General features: G+C 43.1%; 1 protein-coding gene across 2 annotated transcripts in view; it reads left to right on the forward strand.

Annotated features, from left to right (window-relative positions):
• The window catches only part of COQ8A (coenzyme Q8A), a 70,232-nt gene that overhangs the window by 39,658 nt on the left and 8,478 nt on the right, over positions 1–22,096 (forward strand). For both annotated transcript variants that reach the window (XM_048508404.1, XM_048508489.1), the window contains exons 6-14: positions 6,610–6,732; positions 9,708–9,793; positions 10,246–10,386; positions 13,637–13,718; positions 14,199–14,292; positions 14,527–14,668; positions 18,024–18,131; positions 20,495–20,560; positions 21,385–21,471. In XM_048508404.1, coding sequence (XP_048364361.1) covers positions 6,610–6,732; positions 9,708–9,793; positions 10,246–10,386; positions 13,637–13,718; positions 14,199–14,292; positions 14,527–14,668; positions 18,024–18,131; positions 20,495–20,560; positions 21,385–21,471 — 929 coding nt within the window. The remainder of the gene's footprint in view (positions 1–6,609; positions 6,733–9,707; positions 9,794–10,245; positions 10,387–13,636; positions 13,719–14,198; positions 14,293–14,526; positions 14,669–18,023; positions 18,132–20,494; positions 20,561–21,384; positions 21,472–22,096) is intronic.

Consider the following 22,096-nt stretch of genomic DNA (forward strand, 5'->3'; position numbering starts at 1 on the left):
AACCTCACCAAACCTGGGAGGTATCATCAGGAGAGTCTCTTACTGATACCACCCAGGTTTTGTGAAGTTTGGTCCAGGGGGTCCAAAGCTATGGACTTCCAAAGGAGGTGCCCCCATAGTTTCCAATGGGAGCTAATAGGAGATGGGGCCTTTCCCTTTTGAGGGTCCATAACTTTAGACCCCCTGAACCAAACTTCACCAAACCTAGATGGTATCATTAGGAGAATCTCCTGAAGATACCCTGAAAGTTTGGTGTCGATACGTCCAAAAATCCGCCCTCTGCCAGAACATCCCAGAAATTTGCCCAAAAATCTTCGTTCTGGAGTGAGTTTTCTTCATTTCTGTCAATGGGGGATGCAGGCTGGGGGAGCACATTTCTGAAGGCACAGTCTCAAAACTTTCAGGGTCTCATCAGGAGACTGGCCTGATGATACCCCCCATGTTTGGTGCAGTTTGGGTCAGGGGGGGCAAAGATATGGACACTCAAAGGGGGTGCCCCATCCCCCATTCTTTCCAATGGGAGCTAAGGAGATGGGGGCTACCCTTTTGAGGGTCCATAACTTTGGCCCCTCTGAACCAAACTGCACCAAACTTGAGGGGTAGCATCAGGACAGGCTCCTGATGATACACTGAAATTCTGGTGCTGCTATGTTTAAAAATGCACCCCCTGCAGGCACCAATGACCTGGTGCAAAAAAAATGTTTGGTCCTGGTGGGGTGGCCGCCCATGGGGGGGCTTCCAACTCAGGTTTTGCCCAGGGCTCCAGTTTGCCTCGTTATGCCCCTGTGTTTGGGGGTGGATTTCAGCATCACAGCGGCTGCCGGGGGGAGGGGAAACTCAGATTTTGGACTGGGCTCTATTTTCCCTCTATGCCTCTGCCCAGAGGGGAGGGCAGAAGGAACTGCCGGCTGCCGGCTGGGAGCCCAGCTGGTGGGGGGCAAGGGAGGGCAGGGCAGGGGAGTCTGCCATCTCTGGCCCCTGAGAGCTGCTTTTATAAGCGCTAGGCCGGGGGCGGGGCTTGGGGATGCGTGGCCATGCCCTAGGGGCAGGTGGGGTGTGTCCCCACCCCCGAACCCCCCCATAAAAAATCTATACCTACTCCCCTACCTCCACACATGGCGAGAATAGGAATAAGGAAATGTAACGTAGGGATGAGCCTTTAGTGCTGATGCTTACGACGTAACTATTAGCATACATCAGTTATTTTCAACCAAGGCCATACAACTAAAGGCTGGTAAGTTAGTGTAGTGGTTAAGAGAGCCAGTGCAGTGTAGTGGTCAAGATTGGTGGACTCTGATCTGGAGAACTGGGTTCGATTCACTACTCCTCCATGTGGGTGGCAGAGATCTGTAGAACTGGGTTTGTCTCCCCACTCCTTTACATGAAGCCTGCTGGATTACCTTGGGCCAGTCACAGTTCTCTGAGAACTCTCACCCCACCTACCTCACAGGATGTCTGTTGTGGGGAGAAGGGAAGGAGTTTGTGAGCCACTTGTGACTCCTTACAGGAGAGAAAAGCAGGTAAAAATCCAAACATCTTCTTAGTGTAGATTTTAACACTGTGGGAAAGGGCCACTTTTCCTCTGGCACACTTAAGTGTTCAGTGTTCCCATGTTATGTTTGAAATAGAAAAAATTATAGAGAGCTTTTTGTGGGTAGGGAGTAGATTCAGGACAGACCAAAGGAAATACTTATTCACTCACTAATTAAACTGTGGAATTCACTGCTGGTAGACATCACAATGGCTATGATCATAAAGTGCTATAAAAAGACTTCGACAAGTTGATGGAGGGAGAGGTCCATCATTGACTACTAGCCATGGTGACTGACAGAAGCTTCCTTCTCAGAGGCAGCAAGGCTCTGATGACCAGTGCTAGGAGGCAGCATCAGGCTCTGTATCATATTTGTTTGTCCTTCAGGGCAACTGGTTGGCTGTTGCATGAAACAGTGTGCAGAATTAGATGAACCACTGGTCTGATCCAGTAGGCTGCACTTTTGTTTTTATGCATATGCTCTGGTGTGCCATGATTAGTGAAAACTAAACGTTCAGTGTCTTTTCCAAACAGTTTCATGTTGGTAGACTCTCCTAATGCTTGATGCTAACCTGGAAGCAATGAGGGATGTTGTCTGGCAAAAATTCATGATGCTGCCTCCTTATGCCTTGCAAGAACTCTTCAAGATCTAAGCAGAGGGCTTAGATGTCCTATTAGCTGGAGATACTGCGGTTCACCTGTGATGTTTCTGGATGATCTTTCCATCATATAAAAACATTCCAGGTTAACCCTATTAAACATCACAAGTCAGCCCTGTTAATTTAGCTCTGGCTGACTACTGTTATTCTTTTATATAAAAAATTGTATGATGACCTGCTTTTCCAAAAGAGGTCATTTGTTTTCTTCCAAGACAGCAGTTGTAAAAGCTCATCTCTTAAGGTTCAGGTATTGTTGGGAAGAGCTGATAACACACTCTTGCTGGAGTGGAGGTAACTTTTGTCATCTTGGATACAACTAAAGACCATCTATGAACTTGGGCTTCTGCATTATAACCTTTTCAGGCATTTGTTTCTATTCTGTCTGTAAATCTTCAGATATGCACACAGTATAGCTTCAGAAACACGTTTGGCCCCTTTTTGTTGGTGTGGAACTTGAGTGTAGTAATGTAGGGATACACGTTGTGTGTATATGCATCTGCATGGTGCTCCTTACTTGACAGCAAACAGGTGGGCTGCAGCATTCTTAGTACAGGAGTAAAGCCACCTGTCATTTGCCGTGGATCTCCTGAAGAAATTGCAGGATCAGTTTACAGGTACAAACTGAGATTACATGGACATAGGCTGCTTTAAGTGACGCCAAACACAATCGACCCAAGGGCAGAATCCTTGAAGGTCTTTTTTGCAGAGCTCATTTCTCTTCTTTGAGAGAGTTATTCTAGAAGGAGCTTATGCAACCATTTGTTTACATTTTTCTGTTTGCAAAAGGTGCCTTATATAACTGGGCACTCCTTGACCTTCGTACAAACTCAGCACAATTGTTAAAAGACACTGGACTTGCCCTAACTAGCAGAGTTTGGGAATTCGGAGGTTGTAGGAGGGTGAAGAACTATTTGGGAGGGGGGTTTGATAAGAGAAGAAAAGGGATTGAGGAGCTTTTTGTTTTCAGTTTGTTAGCCCATTGAAGGAAGAATGTGAAATCCTCTGACTTTCAAACTGAAGGGCAAAGCTTCTTTTCTAACAGCCTGTAAGGGAAAAGTTTTTTGTTGTACAACCCGAAATATAAAAAGTGGGAGTTTCTGCAGGGAACAAATTTTAGAATCCAGCTTTGGGGTCTGATGTTCTTTGGCCACTTCTGCAACTGTTTTGCTATCTGTAATTGTCCCATTTAATCATACACTTTCATCTTACTGAATTTGGGCTACCTTTTGCCTCCTGTCTTCCTTCTGAGAGGAAATGAACCTGTTCATTTATTGGTGTCGCATAGTCAATGCTGTTTTGTATGCATCTGGGCAAAGGCACCAACTGGAAAATTCTCCTTATTAGAAACAGCAGCATAGGTGTGAGAAAGGGAGCCGTTGGCTGTGAGAACTCTCCAACCTCTGTCCACTTTCTCAGGGGTGACTCCGTCAGCAGGTTTCCTCACTAAGGAGGATAATTACTCAAGGTTTGTCATCATTAACAGGAGTATGTGAATCACTCCTCAATTTCAGTAAGCCTTTATTGGCATATGGAACATAACAGTATAAAGTGAATCAGTCGTCTGAAAACAGTTGTGACAGGAAGATGAAGGCTAATCATTCACCTTTATCATTGAAGACGAGAGAAAAACGTGCAATTTTAAGTCCCCCCCCCCCCACAAATCTTAAGCTTTACATGAGGAAGAATTTCCTTAACATAACATGACTGTTGGTGTGTCATTCCATGATTTTCATTAAAAGTTCAGGCAAGCACGAGGGATGTTTTAAGTAGGTTTCTTCAGTTGGGGAACTGAGACTTGCACTACCTTTTTGGGTAGCATAAGTCTGTGAAGCCCAGTGGGGACTTCTTGCTGCCAGGGAAGCTTTCGTGCTTGTAGAGCCTCCCCCGTGTTGCTGGGAAGCTCCTTTGGGAGTGGCGCAGCTGGTGTTTGGAATATGCTGCCACAGGAGGTGGTGATGGCCACTAACCTGGATAGCTTTAAAAGGGGCTTGGACAGATTTATGGAGGAGAAGTCAATCTATGGCTACCAATCTTGATCCTCCTTGATCTCAGATTGCAAATGCCTTAGCAGACCAGGTGATCAGGAGCAGCAGCAGCAGCAGCAGGCCATTGCTTTCACCTCCTGCATGTGAGCTCCCAAAGGCACCTGGTGGGCCACTGCGAGTAGCAGAATGCTGGACTAGATGGACTCTGGTTGATCCAACAGGCTAGTTCTTATGTTCTTATGTTCTTATGGCCACCTGGACTTGTATGGCTGCCCATGACCACATTCTTACTCTGCATACTTCTATCCTTACAGCATTCCACTGGCCCGCCAAATTAGTGGTGATGGGGTAGATTCCCTATGTTAGCTTGAACAGCTGATTATAACTATCATTCTTCCTTGACCTCATCCCAGAACATGGCTTGACTGAGTGGGAGATGGGAGAACAACTTAATCAGAACGTTGATGATCAGTCTTGGAGGACTAACCATCTACTTCACACATGTTTTTAGAGTAAAAATTAAGATGCATTAAGATGACAGGGTGTGTAATGATCCCACATAACTTGTTTTGTCCTTTTTGCCTTTGGTTACACACTGTTGTGCACGTGGGAACGCATGAGCGCTTACAGCACAATCCAAAGCAGTGGTATAGACAGTGCATTGAAGCCAATGCTCTTAGAAGTGTAACTCTGCTTAGGTTTATACTGTTATTTGTGTAACTTCGGGACGGCCACTGAACCGAAGAATAAGAACCTATAATATGTTTGAATTGATGCTATGCAGTGATACTCTCCTACAGGAAGGCATTATACCTGAAGAGTCCATGTTTTAAGGATGAGGTAAAAATTGAACAAATAAATACGTTAACTTGAAACATAACTTCTCTTGAAACTTTTGAAGCTTAGAATATTTGAGATACAACCATCCATTATATTATAAAACCTATTTCCATTATGTATTGTGGAGAAAACTCACCGTCTACAGAGCAGGCAAAGTAAAAATAGACTCCTGGGTCATTACTGACCTTCACAACTGTTTTAGTACTTCTGGTGGTGGAGTAATAATTAGAACATGTGTGGTCCAAGGTGGGTGTCAGGACAATGTTTACAGGAACATGAAATGAAACCCTGTCTCCGGCTCCCTATTCTGTAGGAGGTAGAGGAGAAGGCCAAGGCTTCAGGGCCAATTTTAGTAAGCTTACTTCATCACTGATTGTGGTGTACAAATAGATAGGACTCTTGCATAAAATAATATGTATCCCTGGAAGACTTTGGATGACTTTGTGTTAGACTTCATTTAAAACAAAAAAAGGACTAGTCATGCGACTTGTACTATCACATTGTGCAAGAAAAATTGCATATGTGAATATGCCCTGTAAAATATCCCTGCTTATTCCGGACTGGCGCCTCAGGCCAAAAGGTTTCTAGAATCTGCTTCTTGAGATGCTGCTTTGGCACAAGTGTTTAAACAATCAGTGTTCCATGTGCTTATCCAAAGTGATTCAGCCTAGAGATTTTACTCTGCCTTAGCTTTGAATTGATTGCTAAGAAATGGAAGCTTGTAAACATCCCCTTCCCTGCTTGGAAATGAATGTAAAGAATTGGGGGAAGTTTTAATGATCAGGCATGCATTAGGATCCAAACTGCAGTCATATTTAATACTTATAACTTGTTTCAGGTTTCTGCAATCTTAGTTCTGTTACACCATATATTAAATGTCTCCTCATCCTATTGATATTACTGACTAACATTATGTAATCTGCCTTGAGTCTTAGCAAGAAAGGCAAACTATAAATAACAAATTTCCACTGCAGACACTTCATCACTCATGCTGCTCCTGGGCCCACTGACCCCTGGGGCACAGCTGGGGGGGGGGGTCCATATTATGCTACCATGGATGGAGAGACCTTGGAAAGTCCCTTTGGATACTTTCGTAACATAGGATCCAGGTCTGTGTCTCTCTAATTCCATATGACGCTTAGAATAAAAGATGATGAACAAATGAAAGATGATGTCTTCTCTAATCCTATTTTCACAGGGTTTAATTCCCCCCACTAACAATTAAGTAACTTCAGCAATCCAGCGGTAATGGTAATTAGGCTTCGGTTTGGGACAGTTAAAATTCTAATAATTGTTCTAGTTTGACTGTGTAGCCATGGAAATGTCAAGAACTGTATTGAAGACAAGCTATTACAAATTTATTTTACTGATAGAACAGTGATTTTGCTCTAAGCAGTACTTAAAGCAATGTACATTTTAAAAAGGACATTTTAAGAAAAAAGTAAATCCAGTGTTGTAGTTCTGATTTGCCTTTGCAAAGAAACTCTCTTGTGCTGATGTGTGTTGTGCTACATGAACTAGGGCTTTCAAAACAAAAATCATAACTTGGTTGATTGGGTTTTAATGGATTTTATGAACTTCCTGCTGCCCTCAGGAAAGAAGGCTGTTACGGATTCCAGCCCTTTTCTGTCAGAGGCCAATGCAGAAAGAATTGTGAGGACCCTATGCAAGGTTCGGGGAGCTGCCCTGAAGTTGGGCCAAATGCTGAGCATTCAAGGTAAGTGCAAAATACCTTGTTTTTTCTTTGGCGGTTTTTTTTTTTTGGTCTTTTGTTGTCTTATCATGTTCATACTAGAAGGCTTGGAAGAGCTAGGAAGCAGCAAGGCGCTCCCACCAGTATCCACACATGAACAAGTATGCCCTGTTTCTAAAGAGCCACTCACTAGTTTTCAAGTTGCCTGTCCTTTAATCAGCTAAGTATATTTACATGTTGTAAAACCTTGAGGAAAGTGCCCATTGTTCTGAAAGTTTAAGACACAAGTATAGTTACCTGAACAGTCAGGCAACAAAGAACTTCATGATAGAATTTACAACTTATTCCTAGATAGACTGGTTTATTTTAATTGAAACTGAGGATATGATGTAGTATTGTAGCGACATGGCAAGATGCCACCCCTTACTGTTAAAAAGCAATGTCTCTTAGTAATATAGAAGATCTGGATATGAAGGATGTATTACAGCTGATTTTTGTTGATACTGACCAATTCAGATGCTTGCAGTTAGAAGCCAAGCTATAATAATAAGAGGAGCTTTACAGCCAGAACTGACACAAAGAGAAAGGCATGGATGTTAAAGTTCTAAATGCTTCCAGATCCTTTAAAGGTTTTGTTTTAGAATCTCACCAGCCCCTCGGATTAATTGGTGACTAAGTGTTAATATACTGTTCGTTGATTGATGATAATCAACTAGATCCTGTTGTCCTAACTGTGTAACGGCTAATGTGACTGAATGGTGACTGCCCATTCTAAATTGTACATCCTTTGCATCTTTGTATCAGGTTAAATTCTCTTTTGCAGTGCTTTATTTTAACTAGGAATCATTGGAAGGTGGGATGTTCTGCATAGCCTTACCAACTCAGTCCAGTTGAGTTTCACATTCAGTTGTCAAAGTGCACATTGTGGCATAAAAGGAAATAAGAATTTTGACATCAACAGAACTGCGTGTGTAGATGGTCCAGAAGTGAATTGATTTAACACAAATGTAACAGGAGTAACTGTTTCCACAAGAGCAGGCGTGCCAACGTGGCTTCTGTAGTGTTTGCATGTCACCATATTTTTGCTAGCGATAGCACAATGGTGCCAGTTTTAGAGACATAAACACAACCCAGAGCTCAGGCAATATTAGGTTAGTGGGGAGGAAATTAATTGTGTTCCTCTTTTAAATTCTGCTGTCCTCATGGGGGAGAATACATTTCTGTATTTCTGTAATGGACAAGGAAGACAGGCAGCCTCAAGCTGACTACTGTGTGGCTTGGTCTGTTAATCAGAGGTTGATGCAACTTGCTAGCTGCCATCTACTTTCAGTTGCTTCACTCTCTGAAACTTGCAAACGGTTTGTGGTGTCTTGCCCAACTGAGCCAGCTGCAGGGAAGGCGCCCATTAGGGGATGTACTACAGCAACTTTTCTTTAATTACTGGTCTCCAATGCAAGGGTGGATTTCAGTAGCTGCTGTTGCAGACGCTTATAGAGGAAATATGTTGCGTGCCAAGATCAAGCACTGTTTTTTGTTGATGGTGATCTGCCAAATTCAGCTGTGTGCAGATATTCTTGGGGGCAGCTGTAAGAGAGTCTTCATAAGACAGCAGCACAAATAGATGGCTAGCTGGTTCTCCTGCAATGGCTTTAAAATTGTAAGTACAGTTCACACATAAAGATAAATGGAGTTGTCATTACAAAAACAAGAAGGTCACCAGGCTCCTTTATTTCCTGTTCCCCTGTGCATTGCACAGAAATTAATTCTGCTTTCGCAGCAAACCATAGCTTGTTATGATTAAACTACAAAAAACTGGTTGCTGTCTTCTCTTCAAACTAGAATTAAACCATCATTTGGAATCCTATGCCAGTGGGAAGAACAAACCCTCGATTTTGATGTAGCAGCCAAGTATGGGGTATTGTGAAAGCAAACATCATTTCCTTGTAAGCCATGGAGGAGGAATTATTCAAGGATTTCCATAGCCTATTCCCCCATGACTTGTCACTACATGTATATTGTGGCATTGAATCCTTGGAATGGGAGGCACCCCCCGCCCCCCAATAATCTAAGCATCTGCTCTGATGCTGGACATCAAAAAACTGAAGTACCAAATTCCCTTTTAGCTTTCTTTGAAAACCTTCAAGGACAGCAGTTATGCAAACAGAATAGGAAGAAATAAACTTTGGTAGGAACTTCATTAGAGGACTGAGATGACAACTATAAAGCTTGCTTCTGTTCTTCTTAAGAACAGATAGATCCTTAGGAGAATGATTCTTCTCCCTCTTTTTTTCTGAGAATTCAGACTGTCAAGCACTTCTCTTCTCTGCCCCATCTCCATTTAATCTGCTTTAATGCAAACTAAAAGTATACAGCTGCTTCAGCTTGAATTCATAAGATTTTTCTTGAAGATTCCACATCATCTACACAACTTTTCCCATCTTTGGGAATCTCAGACTTGTTCCTTTGCTTCTGGAAGCTGAGATATATAATACCCATGGTAAGGGACATCATTTGGGCTCTGTAGATTACACCGTCATGCTGTGTACCTACAGGAAATACTGTGTACCTACAGGAATAATTGCATTGGGAGCACAATTCAGCATCCTGAGTGTCTCAACTTAATTCTTTGATTCCTCTTAGCTGCTTGGAAATCTATGAGCAATGCCAGGGATGCCTCAGAAGGTAGTTGCCCCTCACTACCAGAACCCAGATTCACTATGCAGATTAATGCTCAAGTTATATCTAAGCTGCTATATTCAGTTGCTTTATTTTTGTAAAACAAGTGATCTATGCACTCTTGTTGGAATATGCAGGGCCCTAAGTATTTGGGATACAAAAGAAAAGCTGTTGAGGGCAGTATTGGCAAAATTGAGTAGTTGGATGTGGCTTGTTGAGCTGAGGCTGGAGAAGAGGATAGATATGCACTTCCCTTTGTTTTAAGAATCTCCTCTCCATCCCTCTCTAACTACTTTTTTGATCTTGCACTTCCTTCTTGGCAGATGATGCCTTCATCAACCCTCACCTGCAGAAGATTTTTGAGCGTGTCCGCCAGAGTGCTGACTTCATGCCTCTGAAGCAAATGATGGTGAGGAGATTTTGGCTTAGATGTATTTGGAAGTGGGAAAGGCATAGATTTAGGGTTTCAGATGGGGGGAAGTGGACCGATGTAGCAATGGAGAATGCTGAAAAATGCACAGGTGTTCTGCTGTTCTTGATCCAGTTAATAGACCCAAACACCACCCTTATTACCCTCTGGCCTGCTTCATGAACTGTTGTTAGACTGTGTTCATATAGACTGTGTATTACTATGTCTTTGAAGTTTGGCTATCTGTTTCAAGTATCTAGCCATATTATGGAAGTCAGTAAGTAGCCAGTTGTATTTATTTCAGGCTACCCTTACCTTCTGACATTTAAAAAGAAAAAAAATCCATATGTTACCGTTACTCTGAACTGAATCTCTGATCTTTTCGGTGTATAGCAGAATTTGAAAATTTCTACCTGGGAAAATAAAACAATGTTGTGTTCTTCTGCTTGTAGAAAACTTTGAACAGTGACCTTGGCCCGAACTGGCGTGATAAGCTAGAATTCTTTGAAGAGCGACCCTTTGCTGCAGCTTCAATTGGACAGGTTCACCTGGCTCGCTTGAAGAATGGCACAGAAGTTGCCATGAAGATCCAGGTGGGCTTACAGGTTGCTGTGCCCTTGGCATTTGATGGCACCCTTCTTAAATATCAATTTAAAGAGCAAGGCCCCCCCCCCCCCAAGTTCAGGAAAATATATCAATTATTTGAATTTATTGTGTACAAAATGGATCTGTACCGAGGATCCCTGTAGAAGAGGCTGTAGCAGAGGCGCAGGGCTGGGTAGAAATGCTGTATGGGGCCTGTAGTGACCTCAGTGTTGAAGGAAACCCCCAGATATTTAACTAGTACATTTTTCTGGTGCACAAGGGTTTTAGAGAAGAAAATATCAGTGCTGAAAGATAACACTTTAATTGTAACTCCTGTATCAGCAGTTGTGTTAGTGGGGTGGGAATTGCTGTCTCATCATCTTTGGGGTCATTTAGACAGAAGTACTTCACCAATGTGTTTGATTTTCCCCCACTCAGTTTAATTGGCAAGATTTCACTGAGCTCAATCCTTCTTGGTTAAGTTCTTTATTTGTTTGAAAAGTGCGAATGGGAGCAGGCATACATGCGTGAAACAACGCACCAGCTGACTTTCTAAAGTGTGCATATGAAGTGAGGCTTACTTTGCGATGAAGTAAAGTGAGGATGAAGCTGCTGGAGGAAATGGAGGCTATCAGGAGTAGGTGGGATTTCCCTGTGAGTTTCTCACAGATTCCTGCTATGTTTAATAGCAGCTCAGAATGTGGAAGCCCTGTTTCTCCTATTAGTCCTGAAAAGAGTACACGTTTTAATGTTTAGGCAGTTGTAGGAATAATTTGCGCCTTGACCTGGATGATCCAGGTTAGTCAGATTTTGGAAGCTAAGTAGGGTCAGCCCTGGTTAATATTTGGGAAACCACCGAGATCGTTGCTGTTCACAGGCAGGCAAAGGCAAACCGCCTCTGCTTATCTCTTGCCTTGAAAAACCTGTGGAATTGCCATACGTTTGTTGTGAATTGACAACACTTTCCTACATCAGGAATAATTTGTGGAAATCCCCAATCTGTAAACAATGGTGCTGCCATTAGCTGTAATTCTTGGTTGTTCTTTGACTTGGTAGTATTTATCATCTTTTAATTTCTTGGAGAGTAGATCAGTTTGAAAATACTGAATGAAGGGGTCTGGTGTGGTATAATGGCTGGTGTAATGTAATGGTTAACATATTCAACTGGCATCTTGGAGACTTAGATTATTCTTTGAAACTCACTGGATGTTGTTGGGCCAGATACACTTTTATAGTCTGACTTTACTAGCACAGGACAAAATGTAGGCGGGAGAGCAATGCGTGAAAGCCATGAGCCCCTTGGAGGAAAGGCCTGAGCACTCGGGGCCTTGACTAGTTCACTGAGGCATTCCTATTCTGAATCGTAGCCAGGTTAAAAGTGCTGGAAAATTACTATTGTTGCAGCTGTTCATGCCAATCTGCTATCCAAAGCGCAGGTGTTAAGCTGTGAAAGTTCCCTCCCCCGCTGCCCCGGTTGGGAGTGTCGTGAGTTGTTTATTTCTCAGGTTGTGTTTCAAGTGTATCAGCATGGAGCTTCTGAGATGCACAAACTGTGCTTTGGGCAGTCCCAGTAAGCTTGGGATAATGCTTGTTCCTCTTCTCCCCTCCACTCAAGTGATTAGAAGATTGCCCAAAGTGACATTTTGGAAAATGATTTAAGAACAGAGCTGTATTTATTTTGAAGGGCTTTTTTCTGGGTAATTCTCTAGTGGATGTCAGCAATATTTTCATTTATTTTTTAGTGTGTCATGTGCTTCAAAATGGCATATTGTGTTGGTATTTATAGCTTCAGGGGTACCAAGGCTCCCGGGGGGAGGATCAATTAAAATGATCCAACCCACCATAGCCTAATGGATGTGACTAGTTTTCAAAGGTATTTCTCTACTACCTTTGCAAGTTCACTGTGTGGGACCTCTTCCAGCTGCTCAGGGGGCCACTGGGGTTTGGCCTATAGGAGGTAGTGGACTACTTCGCAGCTTGCTGCAATCACTTTGCTCAGCACTTTGTGGATAAAATCTCTTGTATTCCTTCCAACGTGGACTCAACATTAGCAATAAACATTAGCAATGCTGGGTAGTCCCAGCATTGTCCAGTTGTGTGGGACACCATTCAGTTTGTCCAGTTTGATGCTGTGGACAGGATTCTAAGAAGTTTGAGCCCTACTACTGTCTTATATGATTCTTGCACTGTCCTGGCTGCTTAAATCTGTGGATATGAGAGGACATGGGGCTGGCATGCTGAATCCAGGAGACAGAAAAGTCTTCTTGCGAGAAGGGATGGTTGTCCCTGCCTTGAAGTTTGCAACAGGGCATCCACTCCTAAATAAACCTACTCTGGACCCAGGAATGTTGAATTGCTATCCAGTTTCAAATACACCATTCTTGAACAAAGCAATTGAACTAATGGGGGCTGGGCAATTTCAGGAATTCCTGAATTAAGCAAATTGGTTGGGTCCATTCAGTCTGGTTTCAGGCCTGGCTATGGGAGTGAAATAGCCTTGGTTGCCCGGGTGATGGATTGGCAGAATGCCTTGGCTGGTGGCTATTCCTGGGCAGGAACGATTTTGCTCCTGTGGTGCTTGCCCTGGTAATCCAGGATAGATTATTTCAGTCTGGTCTATGTGGACTGTCCTTGAAGACTGTATGAAGGCTATAGTTGGTACAGAATGGTGTGGTGAGAATGCTGACTGAAGTGGACCATATCACTCCAATCTTGTTCTATCTACACTGGCTCCCAATTTGCTTCCAGGCCCAGTCTGAGGTGCTAGTATCTGCCTTTAAAGCTCTACAAGGTTTGGGTCCAGCATACTGAAGGGTCATTTACCTTTATTTGAAACTATCCAGCAACTGTGGAGGCTCTGCTTTGGATGCCCCCGCCCTCTGAGGCTAGATGGGTGGCTCCCTGGGAAAGGACCTTTTCAATCATGTTGTTGAAACTTTGGAACTTCCTTTGCAGGGAGAAGAGTCTTTTTATTTTGTGTTTTATGTTATGTGCCTTTATGTGTTTACATTATTCTGTTTAAAATATTTTATATTTCTGTATTTTGAATGCTTTTAAAATTCTGAAATGTTTAATATTTTGCTTTAATGCACACTGCTTTGGGAGAATTGGGTAAAAAGGCAAATAGAAACACTTCAAAAATCAGTATTAAGAAATGTGGGAACTTAAGTGGCTTACCCTTTAAGTGGAAAGGAGTATATTTAGAGATTAGTTTCAGATGAATTACTCTCCGATTATGACCACTTTTCATTCCTGCAGTATCCTGGTGTGGCCCAAAGCATCAATAGCGATGTCAGTAATCTGATGACTGTTCTGAGTATGAGCAACGTTCTTCCAGAAGGTAAAGTCATAAGAAACTATGAAAGGGGTGGCTTGTGGGAGGAGAGCAGCAGCATTGGCCATTTTGTTGGGTTGTGTGATTTTGTGCATATGTGATCTAGCTGTACACATTCAGTCCAGAGACAAATATTTGCAGTCAATAGTGAAGTTGCTTGAGAGAACAGAATTACCCCAAAATTGGTTTGTTTCTTCTGTGCGCCAGTGGGGGAGTTTTGCAACTGCTCTGCCATTGCTGGATGGTCATTAGTGCATCAGTAGTAAATTTTTTCTGGATGTAGGACATATGAACATCTGGAGAACGTCAACTCTGCCTTTTGGCTTTTGGGTAGAGATCTGCAGCTGTGGCAAGTTAAAGTAGGGACATGTGTATTGGACCTTAATTAAGAACTTAATTTCATTTTCCAGAGAACCCTTAGCTGTTTACAAAAATGAACCCTGTCAACTTTTCAACTGGTTCTTCCTCTTGCGATTTTGCTTCTAGGTCTCTTTCCTGAGCATCTGATTGAAGTTCTGAGCAGAGAATTAGCCCTGGAGTGCGACTACAAGAGAGAAGCTGCTTGTGCAAAGAAATTCAAGTATGTTTACCTTGTACTATCGTCTCTCATTCTCCGCTCATTTTAGCATGTGGTATGGATAAAGCTCAGTGGGAGGACAGTAATGTTGGAATTATCTGAAAGGCTTAGATATGTGTGGTATTTGGGCAAGCGTGGAGTTGGCCATGATTTGATGGCATACAATTATTATTATTGGCTTTTGTGCAGAGTAGAGAATCCCACACAGGTTCTTAACTCTTATTTCCTGTCCTCCAGGGAACTGCTGAAGGACCACCCGTTCTTCTATGTCCCTACTGTGGTGGATGAGCTGTGCAGCCAGCATGTCCTGACAACTGAGCTGGTATCCGGATTTCCTCTGGATCAAGCTGAAGGATTAAGCCAGGAGATCCGGAACGAGGTGCAGTCTTCTGTTCCATCTTGTTGGGGAGATGAAAACAAGTTCACAGCAGAGCAGAACGCGACTGTCTTGCACTGTTTTGTGGGAGACTCTGTGGCATGGGCAGCTTGGGTGTAAGCTAAACGTTACAAGGAACCGCTAGCCTGGAAAAATAGGTTGCTTGCCTGTACCTGCTTTTTGTCACCAGTGAATTCACCCTGGGCTTTGCACCTGAGTACAGCTATGATTGAGAAACTTCCGGAAAGCATTTGGCATGATTATCTTTCCCCTATAGAGACATAACGTTTGGACTTCAATTTCCTTTGTCATACTGGGAGTAATGCTGCAAGGGAGAATTGCTGAGGGTGGGCTCATATCCTTCCCGCTGCTCCTTGTTATAGCATTTTGAGAGGCTGGAAATTGAAATGGAGAGTCTTTTTCACTAGAGTTATTTGTCTCAGACATGATGCTTGTGGGAAGTGGGTCTTTGCCTGCTTCCCCACCAATCATGGTGCATTTGTGCACATCCGTTTTTCTCTGGTTTCTTTGTGATCATTCTCAAACCTGTTTTGCTTCAAAACTTTAGGAAAAGATGGCTGGCAGCTAGGTGGATGGAAAGTTCAGGTTTTCCTGGTCCCCATCCACACTGCAGTCTTTCCCCATGCTACTGAACCTGCAGTGGTCATGCTTTCAGGGTGGTGGGCAGGGTTTGTTTTTTGTATAACTTTTTCTTATTCCACTACCTTTAATGGCATATATAAAACATAACATAACAGCCTCTTAGTTAACACAATTTAGACCGCATAGACATTACACCTGCCACAGCTTCCAACACCTCATAGCAATCACCATTTAAAAGAAAAATAACCTCCTGTTCATCGGTTGTCCCTTCATGGCCAATTGGCCATGCTGGCAGGGGCTGATGGGAATTGTAGTCCATGAACATCTGGAGTGCCATAGGTTTGCCACCACGGCCCTAGGTAAACATAAAAGGGACAGTATAAGTCATGTGGGATACAGGTTCTGCACAATCCAGGTTTGTTTTTTTTGTTGTTATTAGCAGTTGAATACTGTTAATAACAATATGTGTATCAAGTCTTTGATTTCCTGTGTTTCCTGTGTTTTTTTTAAGTCTCTATCCCTTTTGTTTGAAAGATATGCCTATCCCCTTATATCTGTGCAATGAAAGGGGCTAGAAACTTTTGTTTAAATAGATGAGAATTCAGAGAACCTGATACATATTGTTACAACATTATTGCAATATCCAATTTAAAAAACTAACCTGAAAGTTCCAGTAGCTTCAATACATGGGGTGGGGGTGGGGTCTCTGCTGGGGGCTGGGAAACATACCATGTGGGAGCCCTGTTGCCACAGCAATGTTGGCAACAATGGGGAGACCGCTCAAGACTGTCCCCTGTGTGGAAAACACTGAGGCCACTTGAGGGACAATCACTTGCAAGGGTGATATATGCTGGTGGCTGTTAAGTGCCCTATCCACCTATTGCTCTGATCTTATAGGTGCCTTCTTTAGGGAGGTATCTCAGTAGACTGATGAATGGAATTTCATAATGCTGGCTGGGTCCACTCTCATCCTTAGAAGTGTGTCTGCTGGTGTAGTAAAGATTAGTGGGCTGCTTGTGCTGGTATCAGCCATTTGGGTTGGACAAGAAGTAAAGTTTTTGTGAAGCTTTCCTGCCTAGTGGACAGAAGGCAGTTTTTAAACAGGTGACCAGGTATCTATTAACCTGACAGGCTAGGTCTATAGCAAACTCTCTCAGAATGTATTCTGATATAAAAAGCAGATGCATTGCTTCAGATTGCCACCTTCCTTCGCTTGTCTGGTCTTGTTTCTCATACTTCAGATAATTTTGAAGTAGTTCATATGTGGTGATCAGGTAGCTTCCTATCAAGCTATGGGTCAGGCCGAGGCCTCCTTGAAACTGCGTATAGTGAAAACAAGTGGGATTCTCTGTGCTCCCAAAGGCCTTTTCTCTACTACCAGGCCAGTGCACTCCCTTTGTTTCTTCATCTTTGAAAGCTGTGTCATTGGGGGCATGTGACCTTATGCATAGGTGACCTGCTTGGCGGAGAAATCGTCTCCTGATCTCTTCTCCCCAGAAAGGGGAATATATCACTTTCTCATTGCATAAGTAACCAAATATAGGTTTTGTAGCTGGGCCAGCTCTAGCAGCCAAATGTTGCTGGAAAAGTACCTCTCAGTAAAACAGGGGACGGGTGGACAAAAGGGCATTGGAGCTGTATATAGTAAAAGCTGGAGAGTCAACAAGAGGACAAGCTATCCTAGCTGCTGCTGCGTTGGCAGATGGAACTGCCCGGGTATTTTAATATAGCTGTGTGTGTGGCCTCCAACAGGTTAATGCCTGTTGATGTGGCACTGAGGAATAGTGTGTGCTGTCTATGCAAGAGAACTTCTTGTGATACTTCAGAGATCTAAATTTTCTTGCTGCATCCTCAAAGTAGCTGGTTTTTCTACCAACCACTATGGCTAATATTGAATTTAATATATTGACAGTTCAGTTACAGGTTCACTGTCTTGGTGTTGATCCACACATTATTGGATATTTTACTGTCAACTGATCATCTCCTGGATTTACCTCTATGAACAGGAGTGATTATGATGTGTGGATTCTGTCATAGGGATAAAGTATGTGGCCTTGACAAAATGTGAAATAGTTACAGGTACAGGTAACAGAAGCATGCTTCCACAAGTGAAACATTTGGGTGCCAGACTTCCAGTTTACCCTATGCCTCCCAAGGATGCTAAGCTATGCTGGCATCTTATGTTGCTTCACACAGTAAACAAATCTGATATACACTCGGCGTACAGAAGGAGCCTGATCTAGCTCTGTTGTCTGCATTTGTATGCTGCATATTTTTTTAAATGCTCACTCACCATGTTTAGACAGCATTTTTTGAGACTATGCAATAAAAATCTGTGCATGGAAAGCCTCTTTGCTGAGTTACATCTTCACAAAGCTTGCGCTCTCCTCTTGCCATTTTCTCCAATCTGGGCTACTGATTAAGCCACAACACAAGTCTGTCCACCTGTCCCTGATCCTTAGAATCAGAGACCATGATATATAGCAACAACTGCTCTGAGGAATTGTTGCGGTGATTAGCTGGCACACTAGTATGATTGATTTTAAGCATCTGCAGCAGTTCTCAGGGCAGAGTTCTCATGATTGGCTGGAAGTTGGAAGAAAAACTTTGTGCAAGAAATCCGTCCCAGAGCATCCTTGAGGGCCCATGAAATATGTTCTGCATGCCTAAAGTTCTGAGTAGGAGGAAGTGCAAGGAAGCTACTTAGCTGTTAATTGTTGCATTTTTTTCCCTCTTCCTATTGCAATACTTCCAGATCTGCCACAACATACTACAGTTGTGCCTGCGAGAGCTTTTTGAGTTCAGATACATGCAGACTGATCCAAACTGGTCCAACTTCTTCTATGACCCAGAATTTCACAAGGTAAGCTCTGGTAGATGCTGACTTGCGCTTTTGTACCTTTAGGCCAGCGGTTAAAGATTTTAGAGTAGGTGGTTCTGGTAGGTTTTCCGGGCTGTGTGGCCGTGGTCTGGTAGATCTTGTTCCTAACGTTTCACCTGCATCTGTGGCTGGCATCTTCAGAGGTGTATCACACAGAGAAGTCTGTTTCACACAGTATGAAGGCTTTCATGGCCAGTTGAATCCGGCCGTGAAAGCCTTTGACAATACATTTTAGTGCAGTTTGACGATGGTAATTGAGAAAGGGAGCTTGAATGTGGCATCTAGGAATCTAGAGTCTGATAACAGTATAAAGGAAGAGGAGCATATTTCACAGTACCAGTATGGTTGGTGCTAGATGTGACCAGTGGGAAGGTAGGAATTCTTGACAATCAACATAGGAGTCCACTGATATGTGCCATATGGACAGTCTCTAGGACCTGACATAGTGGCCGCCCCTTGGACTCTTTAGAGATGTTTTATCTTCTGTAAGGGCACAATAATGATCAGCCTTTGTGCCATCCATGTTGACTTCCCTGCCTAGGGATCTCACCACATGGGCAAAAGGTTGCTTGTGTATTGCCGAGAATACTGGGATACTTTCTAGGTCCCCAGTCAGCAGGCACAAGTTATTGGTCAAGTTTGGTAGGCCTCACAGTTGTTGTATGTGAACCACGTGTGTTCCAGAATGTGCCCAGGCACATCGCAACAAATTGTGTTTCAGTGAACTCTGCTCGTTGTTGTTCATCTTTTCGTTGAGGAATCTGTGATTGTATTTTGGAGACTTTTAGGAAAAAAGTGCACTAGACTATATTAGAAAGATGGACATTTTAAAACAATAAATGAAAAGCATTTTTCCAACTAAAAATAAAATTGAAACTTTGGGGAAAATGTATATGCAGTGCTTAATCATAGAATCATAGAGTTGGAAGAGACCCCAAGGGCCATCAAGTCCAACCCCCTGCAATGCAGGAACACATAATCAAATGTTATAGAAAAGCCTGTCTTGCTGCTTTAATAACACAAAATGTGGAATGTACAGTTTAGTTGGCATATAACATTAGATTCATTAGCATATTTTTAGAATTTAAAAGTGTAAGAAGTCTCTTAGTCACTTCAGGCAAAAAAAGTAAATGTACCAGGACAAGGAGGCAAAAATGACCCTGGAAGAGGCTTGGTGGAAACCAAGTGGAGGGAGTCAGAGGATCCTGCCCAGCTGCTCCAGTGGAGGGGGGGGGGGAGAGGGAGTAGTTTTGCTTTTGTTTCTGCCTGGATTGCACTCATCTGCACTGTGCAGGGTAGGAGCCACTGGCCTGGAGTGGCAGCAGCCCCTGGAGGCCTCCAGCTCACAGCTGGGATGGTTTCTGCCTACTGCATGCAGGGTTGTCCTGGGGTTGGGATAGCCCCAAGCCCATTCGCTCACTAGGACTTTCCTTTTCGGTCTTAGTAACCAATCTGCCTCTGAATGCACCTAGCGCTAAAGTAAGAGATCAGTAAAAGTCTGCACTTATATCATCTTGGCCCAAAGGAAGCACAGTAGCAGCCCTGATTATGAGTGGCCCAGGCTAGCCTGATCTCATCTCAGGTCTTGAAAGCTAAGCAGGGTCGTCCCTGCTTAGTACTCAGATGGAAGACTGCTAGAGATGTCCAGGGTCCCTATGGAGAGGTAGGCAATGGCAAACCACCTCTGAACGTCTCCTGCCATGACCCTACATACTGGGTTGTCAAAAATTGACTGCAACTTGACAGCACTGACACAGATGTAGTTGTCTTCTGGCTTCTTTTGAGGGGTGTTTTATAAGTCATAGGTTGGTTGAAAAAGGCTGCCAGCCATGTGCTTAGGAGATTTTTGAAATGAACTTCCTGAGGTAGCAATTTCCAAGGGTTAACCTGCACACTCCCACACCTCAGTTTAGCAATAGGCCATGTTGGTAGCTTTGCACTGCAGCACCTAGGGGTGTTAACTGACATGTTCAAATATTGTTCCGTGAAATATTTTGGCTTTATTCTGCTTGGTTGCTTCTTTATAAACTCTCATTTTGTTCTCTCTGCCCCTTCAAAGTTGTGTTGACATATTGAAAACAACTTTTGTTCTTTGTTTTGTTAACACTAGGGACCAATAATTCATCTCTTTCCTATCGCATGGTTATATATAAATATCTGCAGTACTAGAAAATGTAAATGTTTAGATAGATTTTCAGTAAGCCCATTGAGAAGCGGATGTATTAAAGTGGCTCACGCATCAACCCCCTAGAATGGATCAAATCTTTGACCTTTTCTACCATACATTATTTTCTGGGCAATGGCTTGTTTTGTGGAGTAGACATGTTTGTATGTCTCTTACCCAGGTGGCGCTTCTGGATTTTGGAGCAACAAGAGGTTTTGATCTGGAGTTCACGGATGTCTACATTGAGGTGAGAACCCTTGGCCGTATGCTCAGGTCAGCTTGTGTCACTGGTTCAGAAGCCTGGATGTATTGGAAAATACATAGCTTGCCTCCCTTAGGCATATTTCAACTCTTCCTTTCTCATGTAGTCCTACACTGGTTTGCCTGTTTGTTGCACACTAATCAGAACTTTAGGTGCTCAGTGACTTTAAGGTTGATTGTTCAAGCTGTAACACTAGACATGACATGGTTCTTTGTACATTGCCTCTTACTCTGAAGACACATTAACTGTACTCTCCAGGTGCCTGGGTTAACAAACATGGGTTTAGACCGACATGCCCCTGGCAACATTGAAGAAAAAGAAATTGCTTAATGACAAAGAAATGGGGTTTTCCTGGTGTGACAGCTTGCTGTTGTTCTCAAAAAAGCCTTCCACTAATGTGAAGGTTTTCTATGTCAGTATAAGTAGGCTGCAGCACACTCACTGTTTTCGTGAAGTCCATCTCAATTTCAAGGAAACAATTTTTGTCTGTTGCCTGCTCAGAAAAATAACTGAATTATTGAGAAGGACTTCTGTCCTCTTCCACTGCAAACCATTGCAAAATACCCTTAACCATTGATGCCTCCATTTTGTTTCTGCTGTAACTGACAATGGAATTTAGGCATCATGTTTGCTCTTATGTGATAATGGTTGAAATTTAGGGCCTCTCAAAACTGCCAGTATTCATTGGGTGGAAATGCATGCCTTAACTAAGAGACAGCTCACTTTTGATGATGTGGAAGGTACTTAATTGGAGCGTCTCCTCCATCCTTTCCTGCTTTTGAACTCTTTTCTTGATTCTGTTCCCATAGTTAATCAAGGCAGCTGCTGACATGGACAGAGAGAGTGTGTTGAAGAAGTCAATAGAAATGAAATTCCTGACTGGTTATGAAATAAAGGTACACAGAAGAATTAATCCGTTCACGCTTTGCTTATTTGCTTATGTGGCTAACTTCACTTTTTAGGGGTAGCAAATATTGTAGATATTTGCATTTGAAGAATGGTTGTGGGTGGACCAATTTGGTCTGCTCTCCAAAATTATGATGGAAGTTGCCTTTCATGTAGTTCCTAAGCTTTATGTCCTGCTTTCTTAAATGTTATTATGCAGGGTATTCTTGAAAGCAAAGTAGCTTTCTACTGGAGGCGGGGGATATCTTGATAGGGTGTCTTCTTCACCAATTGCAAGGAGGCAGGAACTAATTAACGAAGTAACGCCTTCTTCCTGTGAGGTCACGACTCCTTCTAGCCTCAGTATTCTTTCCTGCCTGCAAGGAGTGCATGCGTTTGTGCTTAGCTCCTTAAGGATCTAGCACGTAGGAGCCTTGTGTTGAGTTTGTGTGTGTACTTGTTTCTTGGTGTTTTGTGTCACTTCCCTCCCCCGCTTAGTGTGTGAAACCTTTAGGGAAAAGAGGAGTGATTAGGTTAGACACATTCGCGCCTAAAGCACCAGGAGCGAGAAGCTCACTACGATCCTCGCCGCACACGCGGTTCCCGCCAAGATGTCGACTGGCTCTTTCACACCCT

The sequence above is a fragment of the Sphaerodactylus townsendi genome, linkage group LG01 (genome assembly GCF_021028975.2).
Source record: "Sphaerodactylus townsendi isolate TG3544 linkage group LG01, MPM_Stown_v2.3, whole genome shotgun sequence".
In the NCBI taxonomy this organism is placed as follows: domain Eukaryota; kingdom Metazoa; phylum Chordata; class Lepidosauria; order Squamata; family Sphaerodactylidae; genus Sphaerodactylus; species Sphaerodactylus townsendi.